General features: G+C 42.9%; 1 protein-coding gene across 4 annotated transcripts in view; it reads right to left on the bottom strand.

Moving 5' to 3' along the window:
• The window catches only part of dync2h1 (dynein cytoplasmic 2 heavy chain 1), a 656,363-nt gene that overhangs the window by 247,441 nt on the left and 381,033 nt on the right, over window positions 1–27,889 (bottom strand). For all 4 annotated transcript variants that reach the window (XM_067986146.1, XM_067986147.1, XM_067986148.1 and 1 more), the window contains exons 75-76: window positions 27,324–27,455; window positions 23,919–23,991 (exon numbers count right to left, since the gene is read on the bottom strand). In XM_067986146.1, the coding sequence (XP_067842247.1) occupies window positions 23,919–23,991; window positions 27,324–27,455 (205 nt within the window). The remainder of the gene's footprint in view (window positions 1–23,918; window positions 23,992–27,323; window positions 27,456–27,889) is intronic.

Below are 27,889 nucleotides of genomic sequence, written 5' to 3' on the forward strand. Positions count from 1 at the left end.
GCTGCAAAGTTCCTTTGAAATGGTCCAGGCAGCGGAAATGTTGCTTGAGCACGACGATAGTTTGTTTGATCAAGTTTCTCGTAGTGGCATGGCTCTCGTTGTAGGCCAACTCTGCAGCTGTGCTTGGGTTCTTGACAGGAGTCATGAGCCATGTTCTGAACGGATATCCCTTGACGCCCAGTAGCCAGCTTGTAACTTGACAGTCTGGTTAGAATAAAGGTGGCACAGAGGACTGGCACAGGTCGAAAGAGCAATGACTGCTGCCAGGATGATGCGCTGCCTGTGGACGCAAACCAGTTGTATGTTGAGGGAGTGGAATCCCTTAAGATTGATAAAGATGCCAGGCTGGTGATAGGGGGCAAGGATGGCAATGTGAGTGCAGTCTATGGCACCTTGTAGCCTGAGGAAGCCTGCTATGTGGGCGAAGCCTAGTGCTCTCTCGTCCTGCTTCGCTTTGTTCACGGGGAAGGAGATGTAGGTGTTCCTCTTGGTGTAGAGAGGCTCGATGACCTTCCTGATACAGCGGAGGACTGTGATTTGTCGCTGATATCACGTGCTGCAGCCTGAAAAGAGCCCGTGGCATAAAAGATAGAGGGCCACAGTGACCTTGACAGCCACAGGCAGTGCTGTCCACGACCTTGTGCAAGGCTCGTGTTGTGGCTGCAGCAGGTGACATAGCTCAGTGACAGCTTCCTTCGTGAAGCGAAGAAGCCTCAGACATTGCTCCTTGCTTAAGTTAATGTAGGAGAAGAGCTACCTGAATGCCTGCTGTCGATATGGCCTCCTGGGCAATGCCCTCCTCCTCCCTCTTGTGGCAGCTGCTCCTGCTCTTTGCTTTCTTCCTAGCTACTTCCCCTTGTCCTCCAGTCCCGACGGCATATTGGAGGCTTAGGTAGGCGTTTAGTACCGGAAAAACAAGCGCAGGGCTGTCGAATCTCTATGCCTAAATTCTTGAATTTTACCAATGATGTTTTCATCCTCTGGTGCGAGTGACAAGAACACACACACCAAAAACATGACCTCAAAATGAAAATTTGCTTTATGAGAGCAACTTAGTCAATATTATAACTGCACAGTTCACATAATAACATTTCAGAAAGATGAAACATGTCCAAAGCAATAAAAAAATTCAGTTGCCTTTAGCAATTTGCCATATAATTTTATATTGTGACCATGAACTGATGTTTTTGGGTATTCTCACACAGGTTCATTTCTTCAGTTCTTAAAAAAATAACGTTCGTCTTCAATAACAAGTCTTATAAGATTGTCATAAAAATGTACTTGATGCACAACAAGACTTATTATATTTTCACTCTTCCTCTTTACCTCTGAGTAATAACCAAAGAAGGCTAAAAAGAAAAATGTGGATTTACTTCATTTTGCTGTTTAATTTTACAGATATATAGCTCGGCAATAGTAATTTCAAACTTTGATTCCACTACTGCAGCTCCTACCTTATGCTTTGCCCATACAGTCCAACTAATATGTTCAACTCAATTTTAACTGGAAAATACAGGTCTTTGGGTTTATATTGCTACGGTCTAGATTATTCCCGGGGTAGATTTCAACTTTCACCGCCAGGCAGAAAACTGGTGGTAGCAGATCGGTCACCTGATTATACACCCCACCTGGTTATCCATTCAAAGGAAAATCCGGCAGAGGGCATAACAGATGGCCGATCTGAAATGCCGTGCTTACCATCCGACGGTGAAAATTAAAATCTACCTCTAGAAGAAAAAAAGTTGAACAGGTAGAAATAAATATCATTAAGGATAGTTTGAAAACTTTTACTACACCGCAAGTAAAAGCAATGTTTAAGGAGACATAGTGGGTTAGGCTGTACAGCAAGCTTGAATTCAGTATTGAAAGATGGATGAAAGCTTTCTTTTTTGTACTTGTAAGGGGTCTTAGGGAAATAAACAGCCTCAAAGTTATTCCTCGTGCATGTGCATATCCACAGCAAAAAAAAATCTTGTCCTATTAATAAACATAAGGTTGCAGTCTTACTCGGATGACCATGAGGATGACCACTGTAATAAGAGAAATGTTACACTGACACAGTAGTAAGTGCTCTTTAAGGAATATTTCTGGGGTAGAGAGAGCTTTAACCAGCATGTAACCTGTGCTGTACATGAGCTGGGAATTCTTGATTTATTTTTGTTGAGAAGCCCAAGTGAAGAGACAAGGTCCATAATGAATGACAGGATCAAGGTTACAAAGTGCAAGAGAGAAGACAAGATAAATCAAGCCGTAATTCTTGGTGCAAAATAAAAGCAAATGTTTTTTTCCTTGCCATTGACATTGCCACCATGTTAGTAACTTTTTTTTAAATTAAGAAAAATATCAGAAATTATTTACATATTTTACAATGGAGGAACACAGATCACAATGAAGCAATTAATATGATTTAAGATGTTGGCAGAACTACATTTGTATTCAGTTAATACAAAATATGCAGAAAAACATTTTACCGTTTACTGACTATGGGATCTTTCACCTCCTAACAGCTAACAAGTTATTTTGAAGTGTAATCACTGTAGATTTGTAGGCAAACATAACAGCCAACCTGCACACAGCAAGATCCTACATACAGCGATGAGGAAGCATGAGACGAAAATAAAAGCCATATTTAATAGCTGGGCTAAAAAATGTAAAAATTGCTTACTGATCAGTAAGTTTGAAGAAAGGATTATGACTTCAGAGAGGTAGGTACATTAACTTACAAGGGCACAACTAAGCTGCCCACCACAGATTCGACACTTTGGCACCAGTTTTACCCCTGTAAAACGGGCACAGTGTCATTGTATTTGACTAAGAAAATTGAAGATGTTAATGCGTGACTGGCAACATGGTGTAAAAGTAGCAATGCTATCTTCATAAATAACTAGGAGCTTTGTCAGAACAAAAAGGATTGATACAGGGAGGATAGGCTACGCCTCAACCAAATAGGAATAAGGACTTGGGTAGAACATTGAGGCAGCTGATGAGAATCATTTAAACTACATTTTTAAAAATTCATTCATGGGATGTGGGCGTCACTGGCAAGGCCAGCATTTATTGCCCATCCCTAATTGCCCTTGAGAAGGTGGTGGTGAGCCGCCTTCTTGAACCGTTTCAGCCTTGTCTTTTGCACTCACGTGCTGGACTCCGCCATCATTGAGGATGGGGATGTTTACAGAGCCTCCTCCTCCCATTAGTTGTTTAATTCTCCACCACCATTCACGACTGGATGTGGCAGGACTGCTGAGCTTTGATCTGATCCGTTGGTTGTGGAATCGCTTAGCTCTGTCTATAGCATGTTGCTTCTGTTGTTTAGCATGCATGTCGTCCTGTGTTGTGGCTTCACCAGGTTGGCACCTCATTTTTAGGTATGCCTGGTGCTGCTCCTGGCATGCTCTTCTACACTCCTCATTGAATCAGGGTTGATCCCCTGGCTTGTAGGTAATGGTAGAGTGAGGAATATGCCGGGCCATGAGGTTACAGATTGTGCTGGAATACAATTCTGCTGCTGCTGATGGTCCACAGTGCCTCATGGATGCCCAGTTTTGAGCTGCTAGATCTGTTCTGAATCTATCCCATTTAGCACGGTGGTAATGCCACACAACGTTGGATGGTGTCCTCAGTGTGAAGACGGGACTTCATCTCCACAAGGACTGTGCGGTGGCCACTGCTACTCATTCTATCATGGACAGATGCATATGCAACAGGTAGATTGGTGAGGGTGAAGTCAAGTAGGTTTGTCCCTCGTGTTGGTTCACTCACCACCTGCCGCAGGCCCAGTCTAGCAGCTATGTCCTTCAGGACTCGGCCAGCTCGGTCAGTAGTGGTGCTACCGAGCCACTCTTGGTGATGGATATTGAAGTCCCCCACCCAGAGTACATTCTGTGCCCTTGCTACCCTCAGTGCTTCCTCCAAATGGTGCTCAACATGGAGGAGGACTGATTCATCAGTTGAGGGAGGGCGGTAGGTGGTAATCAGGGTTCCTTGCCCATGTTTGACCTGATGCCATGAGATTTCATCGGGTCCAGAATCAATGTTGAGGTCTCCCAGGGCCACTCCCTCCTGACTGTGTACCACTGTACCGCCACCTCTGCTGGGTCTGTCCTGCCGGTGGGACAGGACATACCCAGGGATGGTGATGGAAGAGTCTGGGACATTGGCTGACAAGTATAATTCTGTGAGTATGGCTAGTCTGTGGGGCAGCGCTCCCACTTTTGGCATGTCCCCAAATGTTAGTGAGGAGGACTTTGCAGGGTCGACTGGGTTTGGTTTGCCTTTATTGTGTCCGGTGCCTAGTGGTCCGATGCCAGGTGGTCCATCCGGTTTTATTCTTATTGTGACTTCCTGTAGCAAGATTGAACAACTGAGTGGCTTGCTAGGCCATTTCAGAGGGCGATTAAGAATCAACCACATTGCTATGGGTCTGGAGTCACATATAGGCCAGACCAGGAAAGGATGGCAGGTTTCCTTCCCTAAAGGACACAAGTGAACCAGATGGGTTTTTACGACAATCCGGTAGTTTCATGGCAACCATTACTGATACTAGTTTTTTTTTATTCCAGATTTTGTTTAATTTAATTAATTGAATTTAAATTCCCCAGCTGCCGTGGCATCCAGTAATGTAACCACTATGCTACTGTACCCTACGTAGATGGGGATGAGGGCAGGGAGAAAACAGGATCCATGATGAGACAAGACTGTGAGTGACAAGGTGGTATACAGGTGGGTATGGACATAGAAATCTAGAGAGACACACATGAACTGTACACCAGGAACAAGCAGACAGTGAGGATTTGAAAGGTGGTAGATCTATCTTAATTGCTAGAAGCAATAGGATCAAGATGCTGGAACTGGAATCTGTTGTGGCAGGAGGAAACTACAATATAATGGGAATATCAGAATCATGGAAGTGAATGCAACATCAGGGTATGAAGTGTTCTGAAAAGACATAGTGGACAAGAGGAGGTATTGTAGCTCTCTCTGTCAGGGGCACTTGGGAGGGAAAAAAAGTTGATTCTGGGAAAGAGGAAATGCTGCTGATTGAACTACTTTAGGTAGACATCTCCAATGCAAAAAAAAAATCCAAACTAACACTAGGGCTGTACACAGCCAGTTCAAGAAGGAGGATAAACTGCTTGACAAGGAGATAAGAAGGATTTGAGAGAACAGTAAAGTTATTTTAATGGGGGACTTCAATCAACACAATAGAAATTGCGACAATCCTAGTGTTCTAGAATCAGAGTTGGTAAGTATAATGCAAGACTGTTTTATGACTTAGTGCATCAAGGAAGCAGAGACAGTTGAACACTTGCTTCAACATGTAAACAGAGGCATGTGGTCATTAAAATTATGACTAGTTTGTAGTTTACTTGTCAAAGATTTTGATTCCATGGAACTGGATCCCTAACAAGATGGTCTGAGCCATGAAAGTCTCCAGAGTTGGAACAGGTTTCACCACCAATCATGTGTGCCTCCAAAGACAAAGGCTGAAACATTTATTAACGCCGCACCCACTTTACAGACATAAAATGGGCACATAAGCATCCAATGTGGCAGGCAACGTGAGCCCGCACATTCCGCATTGTCCGCCATATTGGTAAAGACTGAAGTATGGGTGTCCAGGGCCAGCCCTTGAAACAGGCGTTAGGCTCCCTATTTGCATATGCAAAGGACCAAACGTTCATTTCAGGACCCCTTCCCGAAATTTGGCTGTCCTGAACGCTGCCGATGCCAGACCTGATGCGTTCAGGATAACTAAGTCTGTTTAATACATCTGTAAAATACAGTATTTTATTTCTCAGCAAAATCTGTTCTTTCTATAAGTTAAACCAAGTCTAGTGTTATAATATTATTAAGTAACCCATCTTCCAGTCATATACATTGCAAGACTCTGTTGGCCATGATAGCGCTGGTAACAGAAGATATGAACTTTGACAGAAAACTCACATGGGAAATCTCAGAGATTGTAACAAGAAAATTGTATATTGACTAAATCTGGGAATATATTCAAAGTTGTAACACGCTTGGAGTTCTGATGAATGTGCATGTCATTTGAACTTCATTTTTGTGCTTTAGGGCACTATCGAATCTCGCAACTTTATTCTTTCTTTTAATCATACAATATCAAACTAATATGGTGTTTACTGAAAACACAGTCTGGCCAACTGCAAAGCTACGAAAATAGAAGAACACAATAAACAACACACGAAGAATTAATGGGTCATGGGTAAGAGATGCTTATTTGAAACTGCTGACTGTGCAAGCTGGGAATTACAGCATTATAAAATACTGGGTAACAGATGTCCAGAAAAATCTAACATTCTGCAGTGTATAAATGTGCAATATGGGTTGCAGTCCTGAATGATTGAAAATACATTTTCAGGCAGCTCGTAACACTGTGGAAAAGATGACGCTTGGCAAGAGCCTTGTTGTTCAGACAGCTCACTGACTCAACACATGCTGCCAGTTTATGCTTCTGCAGTTGCTCCTTGTTTCCTTTTCCAAAGTATTAAATTAGTTAGAGTAGGTTTAGAAAGCTTAGGGACTAAATCTATGTATGCACTGTACAAATATCTGACTCTCATATTCTAAATTTATTGACAATTCCACCAGCATAAAGTTAACTTTTGGTTTGAATCAAATGCCTCATGGACTTCAAAAACTATTATTGTTGTTTATTTTTTTAATAACCACATTTTGCAGAATTAGTAAAATTCTGTATCCATATGCCACAATATTCCAATCAAGTATACAAGACAAATTATATTATTTAATTATTTTAAGGAACAAATCAAAATGTGTTTAAAAAGGCAGCTTCAAAAATAGCCTCATAGTAAGAGGAACTGCGAAATATAGGGGGTTTTACAATAAATATATATGCTGCACTGGAGGAGAGGAACAAATAATTAAAATAATCACTAGCTCTATAACTCTTTGCACAATCTTGTAGATGGTAATGAGCTATCTAAAATATACTCACATTAATCAGCATACTAAGTGTTGCATTGCATTTTTCCAGCAATTAGCCGGTTTAGGCTCAAATTTATTGCACATATTAAGAATCCACAAGTATACTGTTCAATTCAATAGAGACTAGTTTAGCATAATTGGTGAATTGCAAAGAAAATCACATCTCTGATCTTAATGCTTACCAATATCTATACCTAACATGGTTAAGCAGGTTCTGCCGTGTTATATTTATTGCAATAAAAATAAAGAGATCTTCCTTTCATTTCTTTTTTTTTATTATTTGTTTTATGGGATGTGGGCGTCACTGGCAAGGCCAGCATTTATTGCCCATCTCTAATTGCCCTTGAGAAGGTGGTGGTGAGCCGCCTTCTTGAACCGCTGCAGTCCGTGTGGTGAAGGTTTTCCCACAGTGCAGTTAGGAAGGGAGTTCCAGGATTTTGACCCAGCGACGATGAAGGAACGGCGATATATTTCCAAGTCGGGACGGTGTGTGATTTGGAGGGGAAAGTGCAGGTGGTGTTGTTCCCATGTGCCTGCTGCCCTTGTCCTTCTAGGTGGTAGAGGTCGCGGGTTTGGGAGGTGCTGTCGAAGAAGCCTTGGCGAGTTGCTGCAGTGCATCCTGTGGATGGTACACACTGCAGCCACTGTGCGCCGGTTGTGAAGGGAGTGAATGTTTAGGGCGGTGAATGGGGTGCCAATCAAGCGGGCTGCTTTGTCCTGGATGGTGTCGAGCTTCTTGAGTGTTGTTGGAGCTGCACTCATCCACGCAAGTGGAGAGTATTCCATCACACTCCTGACTTGTGCCTTGTAGATGGTGGAAAGGCTTTGGGGAGTCAGGAGGTGAGTCACTCGCCACCGAATACCCAGCCTCTAACCTGCTCTTGTAGCCACAGTATTTATGTGGCTGGTCCAGTTAAGTTTTTGGTCAATGGTGACCCCCAGGATGCTGATGGTGGGGGATTCGGCGATGGTAATGCCGTTGAATGTCAAGGGGAGGTGGTTAGACTCTCTCTTGTTGGAGATGGTCATTGCCTGGCACTTGTCTGGTGTGAATGTTACTTGCCACTTATCAGCCCAAGCCTGGATGTTGTTCAGGTCTTGCTGCATGCGGGCACGGACTGCTTCATTATCTGAGGGGTTGCGAATGTAACTGAAAACTGTGCAATCTAATGTGGTTGGTATGCTTAAAGTTAAATAGCTTCAGTCCACTTCAGGAAACAAGCTCTGCATTTAATACATTGGAATTTACTGTGCATTTCTGTATTAAATAAATATATGTAGATAATATAGCAGTGCTTGGAAAGTATCACAATACAGTAGCATGATAACTCTGTATTTAGCTCCACTGCTTTAGTTTGATTCTACGGGGTAGATTTTCAACTGCATTGGAAATGAACATTGGGCAGTTTCTATAGCAGGCAGCATATCCCAAAGGCCAGTTTTAAGCCTGGGCAGCAAGTCAAAATCTATCCCCCACATGGATACCTACATTTATTGTCAACTTGGGTGAACAGCACCCATCTCAAGGCCCGCTTCTGACCTGAGGCCTCGAGCCATAACTAACATGCGTCAGCAATCTGCAGGCGCCAAGTGGACCCCTGCTGCAGCTCGCCGGTTGTGGCAAGACGGGGAATTGGTCAGTTCCCATGCTGGCAGTAGGTCGGAGTTTGATTGTGGGAGGAGGAGGAGTACTCTGACTCCATTTGCCCCCACCTAAACAAAAACTTTGCCTGGGCCATTTTCTGAATGGTCTCCAGCAATCCCTTCAAGAAATGCTGGTTAGGCCACTCAATACCTGGCATATGTGTGTCATGCATTCCACCCATTTGTACCTCGATATAACTGGGGTCCTCTGCATGTCACAGGACCACGATTTGCATATTACAAGTGGCCTCCCACCTGAAACACGCAGGAGCTCTAGTTGACCATTTCAGTTGGCCCAAGATGGCGATGGCCAGCGTGCCAGCGTAAATAGCATGGTAAGTGACCTGATATCATTTTCGAGTAGCTACTGCCCCATTTACGCTAGGTAAAGTGAGCAAAAATTGTCTCTTTGTGTCTGAATAAACTCAGAAGACATGCGAAGCAAGAAATGGCCATTCAAATTGCCTAGTTTATTTTGTAGTGATCCATGTTGTACTTTTAGACAATGGGGTAGATTTTCAACTTGCTGCCTGGGCATAAAACTGGTGGTGCAGATTAACTGGCTGATTTTCATTTCCGATGAAATCAATGCTACTGATGAACGACCCAGAAGCAGCCGCCACAACCATACATACATTGTTGGGCCACAATTCCTAGACCCTTGCAGCACACCTCCACCAGAATGTTGGATCCTGGCCGTACAAAGTCAATGGCGTGCCCAATCAGAAGATGTGTGCCAAACTCTTTCTCTTCAGATATAGGGGCCACCTTGGGGATCCAAGCCAGGGTACAAGAGGCCAAAATCAGAATCATTTCTGGGGATACACCCTCCCCAAGCCTGGACAGCAGGCCACATTTTGCAGTATCTCAGGATAGGCGGGTGCCCTAGATGCACCTTCAGTGGTGTGAACAATATTTAAAACGGGTGTGCTCTGCTGACCCCACATACTTTGGCAGAGTCAGTTTTGTAACTGTTAGGAATGCACCCTCAAGGATTTGCAGCACCATTGGCTTCAGAATCCATGACTATGACCCAAGTTCAGTCCTTAGTAAAACAGGTCCTAATCATTTTAAATATATATATTTTTTTAAATCACTTGATGCACAGATAGATTTAACAGCGTCTGCTGTCAGTGTTCTCCATCTACAGTTCTCAGCTATGTGTATATGTTAATTTTTATGTGTGTCATTTGAAAGAAAAAGGACAATTGTGACTAGTGGAATCTCTCCAAGAGTCAGCAGCAAATTCATTGCTACGTGCCTGGGGAAAATCACAGCCTGTGTGACTGGAACTCGATGCAGTATTCTAAATGAGGTGTAACTAATGCATTATAGGGATTCAGTGCATTACTTGCTTAGGCTTCTCAACTTGGTTTCTGGCAATACATCCTAACAATTTCTGCACCTGGTCATTTCTCTTTCATTGTGTGGACAGTTACAGCTATATTAAATAGACAGCTCAATATTCTTGACAATAATTCAAAAATACTCTAAACTAAAGAAGATGCGACAAACTTTGATTCTTCTGATTGTGAGCTGATCTAAAATGAAATACATAAAAAATGTGATCCATTAACATTTTCCTGTTGCCGAACTAGAATTAATACTTTTAAGATTTAGGAATATCGCTCCGGGTGCAGAGCTTTGTATGACGGAGTATGTGTCAGGATTCAGCACAGGGGTCAGTCCATAATGGATAGAAAAATGTGCAAGGCAAGTTTACTTCCGTGCATGAATTCCCAGTGTGTACTCCTATTGCACAAAGCTCTGTGCTGGCTGAGCTAGTTCATAAAATCTACAACTTAGTCTATCTTACAACATGAGGCATATAGAACAAGGAGGTGCTTTCCATTGTCTAGTATGCATATTTTCACAATTAGTATGTTGTAATTTCACATTGCAAATGAATTGACACTGGAATTTTTCTACAGTGAGTTTAATTGTATATGAGTTCACTATAAGCAGGTTTCGCTGTCCTATATATACCAATAAACCACTGCTGAAAAAACAATGGAATTAATTTTCTTTTCAGTACTAACACAGTGATTTTTAGCAAACTGCTTTACTCGCCGCATAACATTGATACAATTCAGCTTCTAATCCTTTTTATTGTCACATGATGTAAACATGTCATTGTATTTTTCAAAGATAGTTACTCTTCAAGTTATATCAAATGAGATACCTTATTATCTCAATAAATCTCTAGCAAAAGCAACAATTTTCTTCCACAGTGAAAAAATAAAATTAGCAATTGATTTCCCCTTTTTATTTCAAACACTACTGCACAGAACCAATGAAAACAAATTGGTTATCACACCAATCAGCAGTCCACCTCCCATGTCAGACATTCAACTGTCAAGCCATCCACCAATTGTTCTTTTTTTAAATAAAAAAACAGCTCTTCTACACAGCTCGCTTATTTTAGTAGGATGTCAGCTATTAACTGTCTAAACAAAACCAAGGAATATGTGTGCGTTATGTGTTATGTAATATGCTTTATAAACTAACAGATGCTCAGGAGATAAGTTGCAGGTATATAACTTGCCACATCTAGGCTGCAATGTACTTTTGGTATTATGGGGCCGAATTCCCTCACCCTCGATCATTCCAACATAAGTTGGGTGGTGTGAGTTTCACATATAACCAACATGAGCTCCACTGAACCTCTGAAGGCTGACACCTCTGCAAACACTCAAGCGCCATCTTAACTCACAACCACTGTATCAACTCACATATCCTGCCAAAAGGAATTCTGTTAGACTTGAATGACAGTTCATTTAAAGGGCCAGTACATCTGCGTCCCTCAGCATCATGGGATGCATGTGCTCATGTGGGGAAAAACAAGTCTCCATGCCAATCACATTCTTTTAACATTGTGTTCTCTCGTCATAAAGAAGAGATTGCGCACAACTCCAGACAGAAAACTGCAATGGGGAGAGGAACTCCAATACTGAAAACTCTTGAGTCCCTATGAACTGGAAGTTCTGCAACAGACAAAAGGGCTATGGTTGGAGGCAAGGTGGTAATAGAAGCCCCATAAAGGCAGGGCAAGGCTTATCATAATTAGAGTCAGCTTCCTGTGCTTTCTGAAAGTATCGTAAAGCCCTTATACTCAATGCTATATCTTCATATGTCAAATGTCACTGTATGCACAGCTACACAAGCTATTCTGTGCTTCATATCATAGAGGGTGACGAAGAGGCCAACGACTCCAATGATTACCTAGGCATTTCTAGAGCCACAGCTGCTGCCACTTTCAATTCTACAATTCCCACCACTTCATCACCAACTCCAACATGACATCTATTATAGTCTATTATAAAGGATGTGATAACAGAACACTTGGAGGGCATTAACGGGATTGGACAAAGTCAGCTTGGGATTATGAAAGGGAAATCATGCTTAGCAAATCTACTGGAGTTTTTTGAGGAGGTAACTAGTAGAATAGATAGGGGAGAACTAGTGGATGTGGTGTACTTGGATATTCAGAAGGCTTTTGATAAGGTCCCACACAAGAGGTTAGTGTGCAAAATTAAAGCACATGGGATTGGGGGGAATATACGAGCATGGATTGAGAATTGTTGACAGACAGGAAACAGAGAGAGTAGGAATAAACGGGTCTTTTTCCGGGTGGCAGGCAGTGACTAGTGGGGTACCGCAGGGATCAGAGATTGGGCCCCAGCTATTCACAATATATATCAATGATTTGGATGAGGGAACTGAATGTAACATTTCCAAGTTTGCAGACGACACAAAGCTGGGGTGGAATGTGAGCTGTGAGGAGGATGCAAAGAGGCTCCAAAGTGATTTAGACATGTTGGATGAGTGGGCAAGAACATGGCAGATGCAGTATAACGTGGATAAATGTGAGGTTATCTACTTTGGTTGTAAAAACAGAAAGACAGATTATTATCTGAATGGTGATAGATTGGGAAAAGGGAAGGTGCAATGAGACCTGGGTGTCCTTGTACACCAGTCGCTGAAAGCAGTTAGGAAGGCGAATGGTATGTTGGCATTCATTGCAAGAGGATTTGAGTACAGGAACAGGGATGTCTTACTGCAGTTGTACAGGGCCTTGGTGAGACCACATCTGGAGTATTGTGTGCAGTTTTGGTCTCCTTATCTGAGGAAGGATGTCCTTGCCATGGAGGGAGTGCAACGAAGGTTTACCAGACTGATTACTGGGATGGCAGGACTGATGTATGAGGAGAGATCGGGTCGACTAGGCTTATATTCACTAGAGTTTAGAAGAATGAGAGGTGATCTCATCGAAACATATACAATTCCAACAAGACTAGACAGACTAGATGCAGGGAGGGTGTTCCCGATGGATGGGGAATCCATAACCAGGGGTCACAGTCTCAGGATACAGGGTATGCCATTTAGAACCGAGATGAGGAGAAATTTCTTCACTCAGAGGGTGGTGAACCTGTGGAATTCTCTACCGCAGAAGGCAGTGGAGGCCAAGTCATTAAATATATTCAAGAAGGAAATAAATATATTTCTTAATGCTAAAGGGGTCAAGGGATATGGGGAAAAAGCGGGAACAGGGAACTGAGTTAGACGATCAGCCATGATAATTTTGAATGGCGGAGCAGGCCCGAAGGGCCGAATGGCCTACTCTTGCTCCTATTTTCTATGATTCTATCTCACCTATACCAGCACAGACACACCCACTCAGGAGGAAGTAGCGAGTCAGAATGGTTTTCACTGGGCCAAGCATTGAGGAAGAGTCCCATTCTTCCATGTTGGGTAGAGAAACGAGCTGCCTCAGCAGAGGGGCCCTGGTACACAGATCTCAGGGGCCCAGTCTTCAAAAGAACTAGTTCTTTTGAACTCCACATTCACCTGACGAAGGAGAAAGCCTCCGAAAGCTTGTGATTTTCAAATAAATTTGTTGGACTATAACCTGGTGTTGTAAGATTCTTTACATTTGCCAACCCCAGTCCATCACTGGCATCTCCACTTCAAAAGAACTAGGATTAGGGGGCATCAATCTCATGCAGACATTGGAGATTATTTCCACGAATATGGTTGAGACAATGGAGAAGTGGGAAAAGTCCACGACCCCACATCTGCAACACATTGCAAGGAAGTTTCCCCGTGATCTGGAGACAGTGGCAGTGCAGGACATTTCTGCAACAACAAGGCACCAGGAGGAGGTAGAAAGGACCACAATGGCTTTTGGAGTGGCACCTATCACTGCTTCAATAGATATCTTGAACACTTTCACAAGACATCAAAGGCATGCTTGGGAATATTCTGTCTGTAATAATACCAACCAGTAGCATCACTGAGCCTGTGCCACGTAAGGAGTGGGTCCAGATGCTACTTCCCTAAGGCTCCCTCCAATGCCTGCACGTGAGGGACCTTAGACATGGATCCAGCACCCTTAGACACTGCAAATGACAGGCTTCCAGATGCTGGACCATCTGATTCCCTGAGACTAGAGCCACCTCAGGCCTCCAAGACAAGCAGACTAGGAGTTCAAATAAATAAGGTAGCTGGCACAAAGGATGGACACCGTATTAAGAAGTTGTTGTGGATAGGGTGGATTATTCGGCATCTTTGGGTGAATGCTGTTCTGCAAAGTAAAAACGGCTTAGCCACAGAGTTCTGAGTTCATTTCTGTGCTGGCTTGCAGCTTTTGGGAGTTGGATGGTGGCAGTGGAAATGGGGACTTCTGTCTTATGAAGAAAACTGTCAGAAGTCTTTGACAGTGAAGGGCTCAGTGAGGGTGTTGGGGTGCGGGGGGGGGGGGGGGAGGAGAACAGGCAGGTATGAAATGACTTTATTTAGTGTGTCAACCTTTATTCGTTAAAAGCAATGGGCTACGAATTGTTTCCTCTTTTCCATAGCTGCTGGCTGTTCTGATCCACATCTTCCCCGTTCCTGTGCACCTTCCACATGCTGTGGGGATGGAGGTCCTTCCACTTCGTCTTCATCATCATCCCCTTCAGCTTCCAAATGCAGAAAGCTTTTTCTCATTATGTGCCATGGAGTACACAGCAAGCTACAATGATTCTGGAGACTTTCCCTGGGCTTTATTCAAGGGATCTAGGCACCCAAAATAAGATTTCAGAACGGCTATAGTTTTCTCTACGATGCCCCCTCTACTGACATGAGCCTCATTATATATGCTGTCCCCCTGTCCGAGGAAGCCTTACTGGCATAATAAACTATCTTCTGCAGTCATAATAAACTATGACTGCAGCAGATAGAACTGATCATCAATCAAGCATCCTGATACATGGCTTGGAGTTTTCAGAAATGGTATGATGGATTGTCGCAACATGAAAGTGTCATGATAGCTTCCTGGGTATCGAGCCTTCGCGTATCGGGTGAGGTGACTGGCATTGCACACTAGCTACATGTTAACCGAATGAAAGTCTTTCCTGTTCATGAAATTAAAGGAGTTGTCATGTAGGGCTTTGAGTGCTACATGCATTTTGTCAATTGTTCCTTGCACCTGTGGGAACCCCACCAGTTTGTAGAACTGGAAAGCTCTCTCTGTTTCCCTTGGGAAGGAAATGAATGGTGTAGTCTGCCTGAATAGAGCATCAGCCACCATCTTTACACAATGGTGTACTGCTGCCTGACTTAATGTGGCAAAAGTCACCAGATGCTTATCAAGGTGAAGTATCACTCCTCTCAGAATCCTAGGCCTGTAGGAGCTGCAGCCTTACTCTTACTCTTGTTGGGCTCCTCATACAGCTAATCCATTTAAGTTACTCAGCACAGCTGTCTCCTGGATACTTTCCAAAGTGATGCATCAGTCATTTATCTCTAGCAGGATTTTTTTCTTCATTCTTTAACTGCAGGTGTAGACCATCAATGCTAATAACATCAGAGAAGCATATGTGGTGACCTCATCAAGAAAACTAACATTAAAAAGTGAATAAAGACTTACACTTATATAGAGAAAAGACCCAAAGTGCTCTGTATACAATGACTGTTGTTATGTCGTCATTTTACATTCGGCAAGAGCTCACAAACTCACAATCAAGTTACTACGTTTTTGCTGGTAATGGTTTGAGGAGAAAACAGGATATCGGGAGAACTCCTTCCGGAGTAGGGTTTGGCCTCACTATCCAAGTCCTGGCCTAAATTTTGTCCCTTCTGCCACACATCACTAAGGCTCCCTCCAATGCCTGCACGTGAGGGACCTTAGACATGGATCCAGCACCCTTAGACACTGCAAATGACAGGCTTCCAGATGCTGGACCATCTGATTCCCTGAGACTAGAGCCACCTCAGGCCTCCAAGACAAGCAGACTAGGAGTTCAAATAAATAAGGTAGCTGGCAGAGAGAGTGCACTAGAAGACCAAGGATTTTTGGCTCCATAATCCAGAATTACAGTTGCAATTGTCTCCCATAATTATCAGATGGGTCTAGTTATCAAAAAAGAGTTTTCTGGCATGTGAATGTCCGTAGAGCATGCTCAGATCAGGTATTCACTGAAGTGGAAATTATAGGTGCAATTTTAATCCAGCCCACCAGAAGGGGGGTGAAATGGCAGCTGGGTGGTACCCACTGCATTTCCGCAGTGACCCCACCCCCAGTGACTCTAACTCCCTGGTTTCAAGGGCATGGAGATTACCCACCATGGGCTGGTGGTGGCCTCATAAATATTGATGATAATTCAGACCCCAAAGCAATTTTAACCTTTAGGTGTCAGCTGTGGCTCAGTTGGTAGCACTCTCACCTCTGAGTGAGAAGGTTGTGGGTTCAAGTTCCACTCTAGAGACTTGAGCACATAATCCAGGCTGACACTCCAGTGCAGTACTGAGTAAATGCAGGAGGTACCCTCTTTCGGATGAGACGTTAAACCGAGGCTCCGCCTGCCCTCTCACGTAAAAGATCCTACGGCACAATTTCGAAGAAGAGCAGGGGAATTATCCCCGGTGTCCTGGCCAATATTTATCCCTCAGCCAACACCACTAAAAACAGATTATCCGGTCATTATCTCATTGCTGTTTGTGGGGCCTTGCTGGGTGCAATTTGGCTGCCGCATTTCCTACATTACAACAGTGACTGCACTTCAAAAGTTTTTCATTGGCTGTTAAGCGCTTTGGGATGTCCTGAGGACATGAAAGGCGCAATATAAATGCAAGGCTTTCTTTTTTCATTCTTTTTAAATGTGCAAATCATGCAGTCTCACAGCAGGATTGGGCCAGAAGAGGCCATGGTAAGTTTTCATTTTAAAAATTTTTGTAAGGTTTTGTTGTCGACCACGAGGATCAGGAATACTTCCCTTTTCCATCCCCACTTCCTTCTGCATCCTGTTTGAAAAAACACTCCGCCAAGTCACTTACAAACTCTCAACTGCTTGAGCAGTCCTACTGTGTACTCTATAAGGATCCTGGTTGTGCCCTGGCTTTGATTGTATCTGTGCTGCTCGGGTGTAATGGTGTTGTGCAGGGGTGTATTCAGCCAGGTTTGCAGGGGGTATCATTTGACCCCCAGCAGTGATCCTGTCACATTCCTTACAGGGTCAAATAGCAGGGGATGGTTCAGTGTTTGAGTATAAAAGAATTGTAGTAGCTCCCTGGGTACCTTGCACAGATCTACATGATGTTGTTCCTGTGATCGGTCACTATCTGTACATTGATAGAGAGGTATCCTTTTCTATTTCCAAATGGTTCGTGTTCCGGTGCCCTGATGATCACGTGTGTACAGTCAATCACACCCTGGCGTGAGGGAAGCCAGTCACTGCTGCAAAGCCACAAGCTCTGTCCTGTTGACTGCTGAGGTTGGTGGGGAAGGTAATGTAATGCTCATCCCTGGCAAAGAGGGCGTTGGTCACACCCTTAATGAAGCTGCGAAATGCAGACTGGGAGATACGGCTGATGTCACGTGTGGCAGGAAAGGATCCAGCAGCGTAAAAACTCAGGGTTGTGATGACTTTGACAGTCACTGGCAAAGCATGCTCCTCTGGTCCAGCAGGCAACAGGTTCTTTTGCAAGAGGACTGTGATGCCTTGCCTGGAGAAGCGCAGTGTCCTTGTGCACTGCTCTTCAGTTAGGTCCAAGAAGGTGACTCTTGGTGTGTAGACCCTGTGTGCTGGGTGTTGCTTCCTGTGTGCAGCCCCCTCAACCCGTTGACTTCTGAGAGGCCCAGGTGTTGGTGGTGGCGCTTGCTGAGGATGCTGCTCCTCCTCCGTCTTCCTCAATCGTAAACAAAGAAGCAAGAACGGCACCCATAGAAGATAGAGAAAGCTGACTAAGATAACAAATTTCCACCAGTAGCGATCTGGTAGCTATAAGTGTAGCAGTAAGTGTCTGCAGCTGAAGGAACTTCAGCACAGAGTTGTTGAGCTGGAGTTCGAGCTGCAGACATTACGTGCATCCGGGAGGAGGGGAGTTACCTGGACACTTTGATCAAGGAGGTGGTCACACCCCTTAGATTAGGTAGAAGTTTAGATTTGTTCAGTGTTCAGGGAGAGGAGGGTGTGGCTGCAAGTCAGGAAGGTAAGGGGAGCAAGGTCTATTGATAGAGGAGCCTCAGACCTTGACCAACAGGTAAGAGATATTTGCTACCTATATGGATGAGAACAAAGACTGCAGGGAGGATGGGCAAACTGACCAGCTTGGTACATTGGTACAGGAGACCATTCAAGTGGGGGGAGTAAAAAGGAATGTGGTAGTGGTAGGGGATAATATAGTCAGGGGGATAGACACTGTTCTCTGCAGCCGCGACCGAGAGTCCCGAAGGCTGTGTTGCCTGCCCGGTGCCAGGGTTAAGGACATCTCCTCATGGCTGGAAAAGAACTTGGAGCATGAGGGGGAGGATCCAGTTGTCGTGGACCACGTAGGAACCAACGACATAGGTAGAACTAAGAATGGGGTACTGCTGAGACAGTTTGAGGAGCTAGGGTCTAAATTAATAAGCTGGATCACTACCTGAGCCACATGCAAATTGGCATAGGGACAAGCAGATCAGAGAGTTAAATGCATGGCTCAAAGAGTGGTGTGGGAGGAAGCGGTTTCAATTCATGGGGCACTAGCACCAGTGCTGGGGAAAGAGGGAGCTGTACCGATGGGACAGGCTCCATTTAAATCGGACTGAGACCAGTGTCCTGGAGAATTGAATAACTAGGGCTGGAGATAGGGCTTTAAACTAAAAAGTTGGGGGGGGGGGAGCGGTTAGGTGAGGGGAAATTTAGAAATCTATTGAGAAAAGTTAAGACAATAGAACAGTGTAGTGACTTGGGTAAAGATAAACAGAGTGTGGCAGGAAGTACAGAGAGTTTACCAATAATAGTGCAACAATAAGTAAGGACAAAGCAGGAAAAAACGGTAAAAAGTCAAAATAAAGGCTCTTTATCTGAATGCATGGAGCATTCATAACAAGATAGATGAATCAACTGCACAAATAGAGATAAATGGGTTTGACCTAATAGCCATTACAGAGACATGTTTGCAAAATGATCAAGGTTGGGAACTAAATATTCCAGGATACATGACATTTAGAAAAGACAGGCAGAATGGAAAACGAGGGGGTATAGCCCTAATAATAAAGGATGACATAAGAACAGTGATGAGAAAGGATCTTGGCTTTGAAGATCTGGAAGTAGAATCACTATGGGTGGAAATTAGAAACAAGGGGCAGAAAATACTGGTGGGAGTAGTTTATAGACCCCCTAGTAGTAGCGATACCGTTGGACAGAGTATTAATCGTGAAATAATAGGAGCATGTAACAAAGGAAATGCAGTCATCATGGCGGACTTTAATCAGCATATAGATTGGGTAAATCAAATTGGCAAAGGTAGTTTGAAAGACAAGTTCACGGAATGTATTCGAGACGGTTTCCTAGAGCAATACGTCATGGAACCAACCAGGGAATAGGCTATTTTAGATCTTGTATTATGTAATGCGACAGGGTTAATTAGTAATCTCACAGTAAAAGAACCTCTGGGGAAGAGTGATCATAATATAATAGAATTTCACATTCAGTTTGAACGTAACGTACTTAAGTCCAAAACTAGAGTTATAAACTTAAATAAAGCCAATAACATAGGTATGAAGGGCGAGTTGTCAAAGGTAGATTGGGAAATTAAATTAGAGGGTTTGACTGTTGAAAAGCAATGGCAAACATTTAAAGAAATATTTCAATATTCTCAAGAAATATACATTCCATTTAGAAATAAAAACTCCACAGGAAATGTGATCTACCCGTGGCTAACTAAAGAAGTTAAAGAGAGTATTAGATTGAAAGGAGAGGCCTATAATGTTGCGAAGAAGAGTAATAAGCCTGGGGATTGGGGGAGTTTTAGAAACCAACAAAGGATGAACAAAAATTTGATAAAAAGGGAGAAAATAGAATATGAAAATAAACAAGCAAGAAATATAAGAACGGATTGTAAGAGCTTCTACAAGTATGTAAAAAGGAAGAGAGTAGCAAAAGTAAACGTTGGTGCCTTAGAGGCTGAGACAGGAGAAATTATAATGGGGAAATCAGGAAATGGCAGATGCGATAAACTAATATTTTGTATCTGTCTTCACTGTAGAAGACACAAAAAGCATACCAAAAATAGTGGGGAACAAAGAGGTAATTTGAGAGTGAGGAACTTAAAACAATTAATATCACAAGAGAAAAAGTAATGGATAAACTAATGGGATTAAAAGCCGACAAATCCCCTGCTCCTGATGGCCTGCATCCTAGGGTTCTAAAAGAGGTGGCTGCAGAGATAGTGGATGCATTGGTTATGATCTTCCAAAATTCTCTAGATTCTGGAACAGTCCCAGTGGACTAGAAGGTAGCAAATGTTACCCCACTATTCAAGAGGGGAGGGAGAGAGAAAACAGAGAACTACGGGCCAGTTAGCCTGACATTGGTCGTCGGGAAAATGCTGGAATCCATTATTAAGGAAGTGATAACAGGGCACTTAGAAAATCATAATATGATTAGGCAGAGTCAACATGGTTTTATGAAAGGGAAATCGTGTTTGACAAATTTATTAGAGTTTTTTGAGGATGTAACTAGCAGGGTAGATAAAGGGGAACCAGTGGATATAGTATATTTGGATTTTCAAAAGACATTCGATAAGGAGCCACATAAAAGATTGTTACACAAGGTAAGAGCTCATGGAGTTGGGGGTAATACATTAGCATGGATAGAGAATTGGTTAAAGGACAAAACAGAGAGTAGGGATAAACGGGTCAGTCTCAGGTTAGCAGGCTGTAACTAGTGGGGTGTCGCAAGGATCGGTGCTTGGGCCTCAGCAATTTAAAATCTATATTAATGACTTAGATGAAGGGACCGAGTGTAATGTATCCAAGTTTGCTGACGATACGAAACTAGGTGGGAAAGTAAGCAGTGAGAAGGACACAAAGAGTCTGCAAAGGATATAGATAGATCAAGTAAGTGGGCAAGAAGGTGGCGGATAAAGTATAATGTGGGGAAATATGAGGTTATTCACTTTGGTAGGAAGAATAGTAAAACAGAATATTTTTTAAGTGGTGAGAAACTATTAAATGTTGGTGTTCAGAGAGACTTGGGTGTCCTCGTACATGAAACACAAAAAGTTAGTATGCAGGTACAGCAGGCAATTAGGAAAGCAAATGGCATGTTGGCCTTTATTGCAAGGGGGTTGGAATACCAGAGTAGGGGAGTCTTACTGCAGTTGTACAGGGCTTTAGTGAGACCGCACCTGGAATACTGCGTACAGTTTTGATCTCCTTGTCTTAGGAAGTATATACTTGCCTTTGAGGCGTTGCAATGAAGGTTCACTAGATTAATTCCTGGGATGAGAGGGTCCTATGAGGAGAGGTTGAGTAGAATGGGCCTATACTCTCTGGAATTTAGAAGAATGAGAGGTGATCTCATTGAAACACATAAGATTATGAGGAGGCTTGACAGGGTAGATGCTGAGAGATTTTTTCCCCTGGCTAGAGTCTAGAATTAGGGGGCATAGTCGCAGGATAAGGCAATTCAAGATGAGATGAGGAGAAATTTCTTCACGCAGCACGTTGTGAATCTTTGGAATTCTCTACCCCAGAGGGCTGTGGATGCTGAGTCAATGAATATATTCAAGGCTGAGCTGGATAGATTTTTGGACTCAAGGAACACAAGAGATATGGAGATCGGGCGGGAAAGTGGAGTTGAGGTCGAAGATCAGCCATGATCTAAACGAATGGCGGTGCAGGCTCGAGGGGCCGTATGGCCTACTGCTGCTCCTATTTCTTATGTTCTTATGTAAACTCTCCTGGCAAACCAGATGGAAAAAGATCCTCACTTCTAGTGAGATGCAGCTAAGAGTCCTCTTTTATACTTCTGGAGTTCTCGAGACATCAATCCAGCTAGGTTGTGCTGGAGGCTTTGAGACTGGGTGAGGCATCCGCGATTTTGGGTTAATATGTAGTAGGGCGAGAATGACATCGTCAGAGTGTAACTTTGACCTTTTAATTAGCACCTTGCATGTCTAGGGCAGGTGCCTGACACATAGTCAGAAACTGGAGAGTTAAAATGGAGGGGGCAGGAATGGTACGGAGAGCTGCCATACACAATTTTAACTCCTTGTCCGTCGGTTAAAATCGTCCCTATATGTTTCCAACTTAACAAACCCATTCATAGAAAGTGTGCAGGTGATTTGAAACTTCTAACTTAGTTTTCTCTTCAGAGAAAGTCCAAGCTTACGCAATTATTCTTCATAGCTCAATCCTCAAAGTTATGGTATTAATCTTGAAATCTGAACCCTCTCCAACAACATATCTCTTTTGAAGTAGGCAATCAAACTGGGCACAATATTCTAGATGTGGTCTCACTAATGCCACGCTCAATTTTAAAATTGTTGTTTGATTTATGTTATACATAATATCTGGCAATGTTCTAGGATTTATTTTCTCTGTCTAGCAGAAGCAGAGTCAAAGAAATGCTAGACGTTGATCTGGAAAATGGGCTCATGGGGTTGGTGGTAAAATATTAGCATAGATAAAGGACTGGTTAACGGACAGAGAGTAGGGATAAATGGGTCATTTTCAGGCTGGCAGGCTGTAACTAGTAGGGTGCTGCAAGGATCGGTGCTTGGGCCTCAGCTATTTAAAATCTATATTAATGACTTAGATGAAGGGACCGAGTGTAACGTATCCAAGTTTGCTGATGATACAAAGCTAGGTGGAGGATACAAAGAGTCTGCAAAGGGATATAGACAAGTGAAGTGAGTGGGCAAGAAGGTGGCAGATGGAGCATAATGTGGGGAAATGTGAGGTTATTCACTTTGGTAGGAAGAATAGAAAAACAGAATATTTTTTAACTGGTGAGAAACTATTAATGTTGGTGCTCAGAGGGATTTAGGTATCCTTGTACACGAAACAAAGAAAGTTAACATGCAGGTACAGCAAGCAGTTAGGAAGGCAAATGGTATGTTGGCCTTTATTGCAAGGGGATTGGAGTACAAGAGTAAGGAAGTCTTGCTGCATTTGTACAGGTGAGACCACACCTGGACTATTGTGTGCAGTTTTGGTCCCCTTACCGAAGGAAGGATATCCTTGCCTGAGAGGCAGTGCAACGAAGGTTCACTAGATTGATTCCTGGGATGAGAGAGTTGTCCTATGAAGAAAGATTGAGTAGAATCGGCCTATGCTCTCTGGAGTTTAGAAGAATGAGAGGTGATCTCATTGAAACATATAAGATTCTAAGCCGGCTTGACAGGGTAGATGCTGAGAGGAAGTTTCCCCTGGCTGGAGAGTCTAGAACTAGGGGACATAGTCTCAGGATAAGGGATCAGACATTTAGGACTGAGATGAAGAGGAATTTCTTCACTCAGAGGGTCTTGAATCTTTGGAATTCTCTACACCAGAGGGCTGTGGATGCTCAGTCGTTGAGTATATTCAAGGCTGAGATCAATATATTTTTGGACTCTAAGGGAATCAAGGGACATGGGGATCGGGCAGGAAAATGGTATTGAGGTCGAAGATCAGGCATGATCTTACTGAATGGTGGAGCAGGCTCGAGGGGCCGTATGGCGTACGCCTGTTCCTATTTCTTACGTTCTTACGTTCTTATGAAATATTCTGAGCACAGAAGGAGGAAATATTACTCGAAATATAAAGCCAACAACCTACATCGTGGCAGTAGTAAAACCATGATGTTGACCTAATACTGAGAAATAATGGGACAATAACACATTGGGTTCTCAAAATTTAAGTGACCGCACACAGAGATAACAAACAAATTCAAAACACATGAGGTAGGTACTCAGATCAAAAGGATATGTAAAAACTTGAGCTAGAAATGGAACCAATCTAAACTGAGGATAAAAGGTACTGCTGCCAAAAGCTGTAAAGTAAACATTACACTTACCAAGGGCTTTGGATGCAAAAAGAGCCATGGCACTTTGAAGTCTGTCTGGTCTTATTGCCTGAACAACTAGAACCTTTGAATAAAAACAAATAGTTGACGATGTACCAAAGTTTTGAGAGAAAGCTATCTGTGTTAACAAATCTCACAGGACCTTGTAAGAATGTTGAAAAATATTGTCAGCTATGTTCAAAGCTATGACATATCTCTTTAACTGTTTTGCATCAGCTAAGTTTCCTGTCTGCTGAAAACAATAAAATGTCCCTTGGATATAATTTAGTCTTCAGTCTAACCCAATCCAACCCAGAATTTTATTTTATTTGATTGTCTGTAAAGGAGAACAAATACAGTGCTATAACTGAATTTCAGCGATAAACAATTAAGAAAATGAAAGTTTTACTTAACCCTTCCACTTATGAATCCAACTTTAGTAAGCATCTGACCACAATTTTTCAATCCTCCTTTATATGCAAATTTTGCCATGGGACTGGAGAGTAGCGAATGTAACATATTTGTTAAAGAGGGAGAGAAGGATAAATCAAGACCTTTAGACCAGTTAGTCTAATGTCAGTTGAGGGCATATTGTTAGAATCCATAATTCGAGACAAAATTCGTGAGCATTTAATCAAGAACAGCTAGCACATATTTAGTAACTGCCTTCAACATCAAGGCAGCATGCAACCAAGTACGGCACCGAGGAGTTGAGATCAATGGGAAAACCCTTCAATGGCTGGAGTCATACGTGATGCATATGAAGATAGTGTGATTGTCAGTGGCCATCATCACAGCCCCAGTATATCACTGCAAAATTTCCTTACGGTAGCCTCCTTAGTCCAAACATCTTCAGCTGACCGTCAATGACTGCCATTGTTATAGAGTTGGAAAGGGAATGTTTTCTGATGATTCTACAATTTTCAGCTCCATTCACATGACATTAAACAGCTGAATGAAGATGCCCACAACAGCCTATAGCAGCTTCAGGACAACATCCTGGCTAGGGCTAACAAGCAGCAGGTAACATTCACATCACAGAACTGCCAGATAATGACCATTTCCAACCAGAAAAGGTCCAATCACCTCTCCCGACCTTCAGCCGTACCACCATCTCCAAGTCCCTCCCTACGTTCCTACATCAACATCCTCCAGTTATCACTGGCAAGTAGCTTAACTGGACCAACCCTGTCAACACCATGGCTACAAAAGCAGCGCAGAGGCTGAGTACTCTGTGACAAGTGATTCACTCCCTGACCAATCAATTGCTCTCCACTATCTACAAGGCTGAAGTCAGGAGTAGGATGGAATAGCCACAACAACACACAATGAGCTCGACATCATCCAGGGCAAAGCAGTCCACCTGATCAGTGCCCTGTCACTGAGCTCAGTATCTACTCCCTCCACTACCAGGACACAGTGGCTGTAATATGTACGGTCTACAGGATGCACTATAGCAACTTGCCAAGCTTACTTCAACAGCACTTCCTAGCCCTACAACCTCCACCACCAAGAAGTTCAACAGAGCACCAAAATGAGAACAACACTTGCAAGTTCCCCTCCAAGTCACAGATCATTCTTATTTGTACATATACCACTGTTCCTTCATCATTGTTGGGTCAAAATCCTGGACTGCCCTATCAAGCACCATTGTGAGAGCATCGTCATCACAAGTACTGCAGCAGCTCAAGGAAAAGACCCATTACTATTTTCTCAATGTTGCCCACATCCCAAGAACAAATTTTTAAAAAAGGATAAAGTGCAGCACGGTAGGCTTATCATCAAGACTGCGGCCCATGGAATAAAGGGGGCAGTTGCTACATGGATACAGAATTGGCTAAGGGACAGGAAACAGAGACTAGTGGTGAACAGTTGTTTTCGGACTGGAGGGAGGTGTACCATAATGTTCCCTAGAGGTCAGTGCTGGGACCATTGCTTTTCTTGATATATATTAATGACTTGGACTTGGGTGTACAGGGCACAATTTCAAAATTTGCAGATGACACAAAACTTGGAAGTGTAGTGAGGAGGATAGTGATAGACTTCAAGAGGGTATAGACAGGCTGGTGGCATGGGCGGACACATGGCAGATGTAATTTAACGCAGAAAAATGCAAAGTGGTACATTTCAGTAGGAAGAATGAGGAGAGGCAATATAAACTAGTGGGCACAATTCTAAAAGGGGTACAGGAACAGAGAGATCTGGGGGTATATGTGCACAAATCAATGAAGGTGGTAGGGCAGGTTGAGAAAGTGGTTAAAAAAGCATACGGGATCCTGGGCTTTATAAAGAGAGGCATAGGGTACAAAAGTATGGAAGTCATGATGAACCTTTATAAAACTGGTTCGGCCACAACTGGAGTACTGTGTCCAGTTCTTGGCAATGCACTTTAGGAAAGATGTGAAGGCCTTAGAGAGGGTTCAGAAGCGATTTACTGGAATGATTCCAGGAATAAGGGACTTTAATTATGTGGATAGACCGAAGAAGCTGGGGTTGTTCTCCTTGGAACAGAGACGGTTGTGAGGAGATTTGATAGAGGTATTCAAGATCATGAAGGGTCTAGACAGAGCAGATAGAGAGAAACTGTTCCCATTGGCGGAAGGGTCAAGGACCAGAGGACCTAGATTTAAGGTGAATGGCAAAAGAACCAAAGGTGACGTGAGGATAAACTTTTTTACGCAGCGAGTGGTTAGGATCTGGAATGCACTGCCCGAAGGGGTGGTGGAGGTAGATTCAATCAATGCCTTCAAAAGGGAACTGGATAAGTACCTGAAAGGAAAAAATTTGCAGGGCTACAGGGAAAGAGCAGGGGAGTGGGACCAGCTGGATTGCTCTTACATAGAGCCGGCACGGACTCAATGGGCCAAATGGCCTCCTTCTGTGCTGTAACCTTTTTTATGATTCTATTTTACAGGGCTGATTCAGCAGTCCCATGCACCCGCCAGCAGGGAGTCATGCTCAAAGGGAGTTATAGTGAAAGATAAGGCCACAACACTGTATCGCTGATTCTCTGATCCATACTCCCTTTGAGTGTATCTCCTTACTGGGAGCATGGGATCAATGTATTTACCCATACATTCGCAGGTCTGCCTTTACGCTTGTTGTTTTGTTGAAGATCCACATTCAAAATATAGATAATTATTTTAACCCCTTCTTCTGACATGACAAGTTTTGGCACAATTTATTAATATCATGTGGAATTTTTATTTACCCGTGGCTACATTTTTGTAAAATGTGTAATAAATTCAAGTTCAAGGAGTTAACTAAAGTAAATGTTTTAATTATTTTCTCTCAGTTATAAAATCTAAATAAAATACCATTTACATCTCTAGATTCTCGAAACAGTGTTTCCTTTCTTTTTAAAAAAAACTTGTTCTTCAGCTCTATCATTACTTATAAAATACTGTGGCAACATACCTGTTGAAAAAGAGTGATTCTTCTAGCGATAGATGTCGGGATGTTTTGTTCACAGGTTGAACTTTGAGAGAAAGTGAGCCAAAGGTCCATATCTTCCAAACAGAGTGTCTGATACAGTGATGGAAAGGTGGTCTGGAAAATGAATAGATCCATTATAAAACACTTCTGAACTAATTCAAAAAAATGCTTTTATAAAATATACTGAAGCAAAGTTTGTTTCCATTGGAGTCTGAATTGAATCAAATCAGACTTTTCAGAACCTAAGATCCCTAAGGCAATTATTTCTCACATCACATTGTGGCAAGTATTTGTTGGCTTATAGAATGTTTGACGTGAAACAGAAACTTGATGACTGCAACCTGTAATTAACAAATAATGGAACCAAATGAATACTGTGGATGCCAATGTAAGACCAAAGCTAGTTAACAGATTCTTTCCACTGAGAATCTCTATATTAAAATACATATGTTTGCAATCCATGGCTATCTGCCAGTATCCTGAATCTGAAATATTATAGCGCAATCATCTTGAACTTTTCCATCAATATAAAGGAATTCATGACACAC

The sequence above is a fragment of the Heptranchias perlo genome, chromosome 6 (assembly GCF_035084215.1).
Source record: "Heptranchias perlo isolate sHepPer1 chromosome 6, sHepPer1.hap1, whole genome shotgun sequence".
Lineage (NCBI taxonomy): Eukaryota > Metazoa > Chordata > Chondrichthyes > Hexanchiformes > Hexanchidae > Heptranchias > Heptranchias perlo.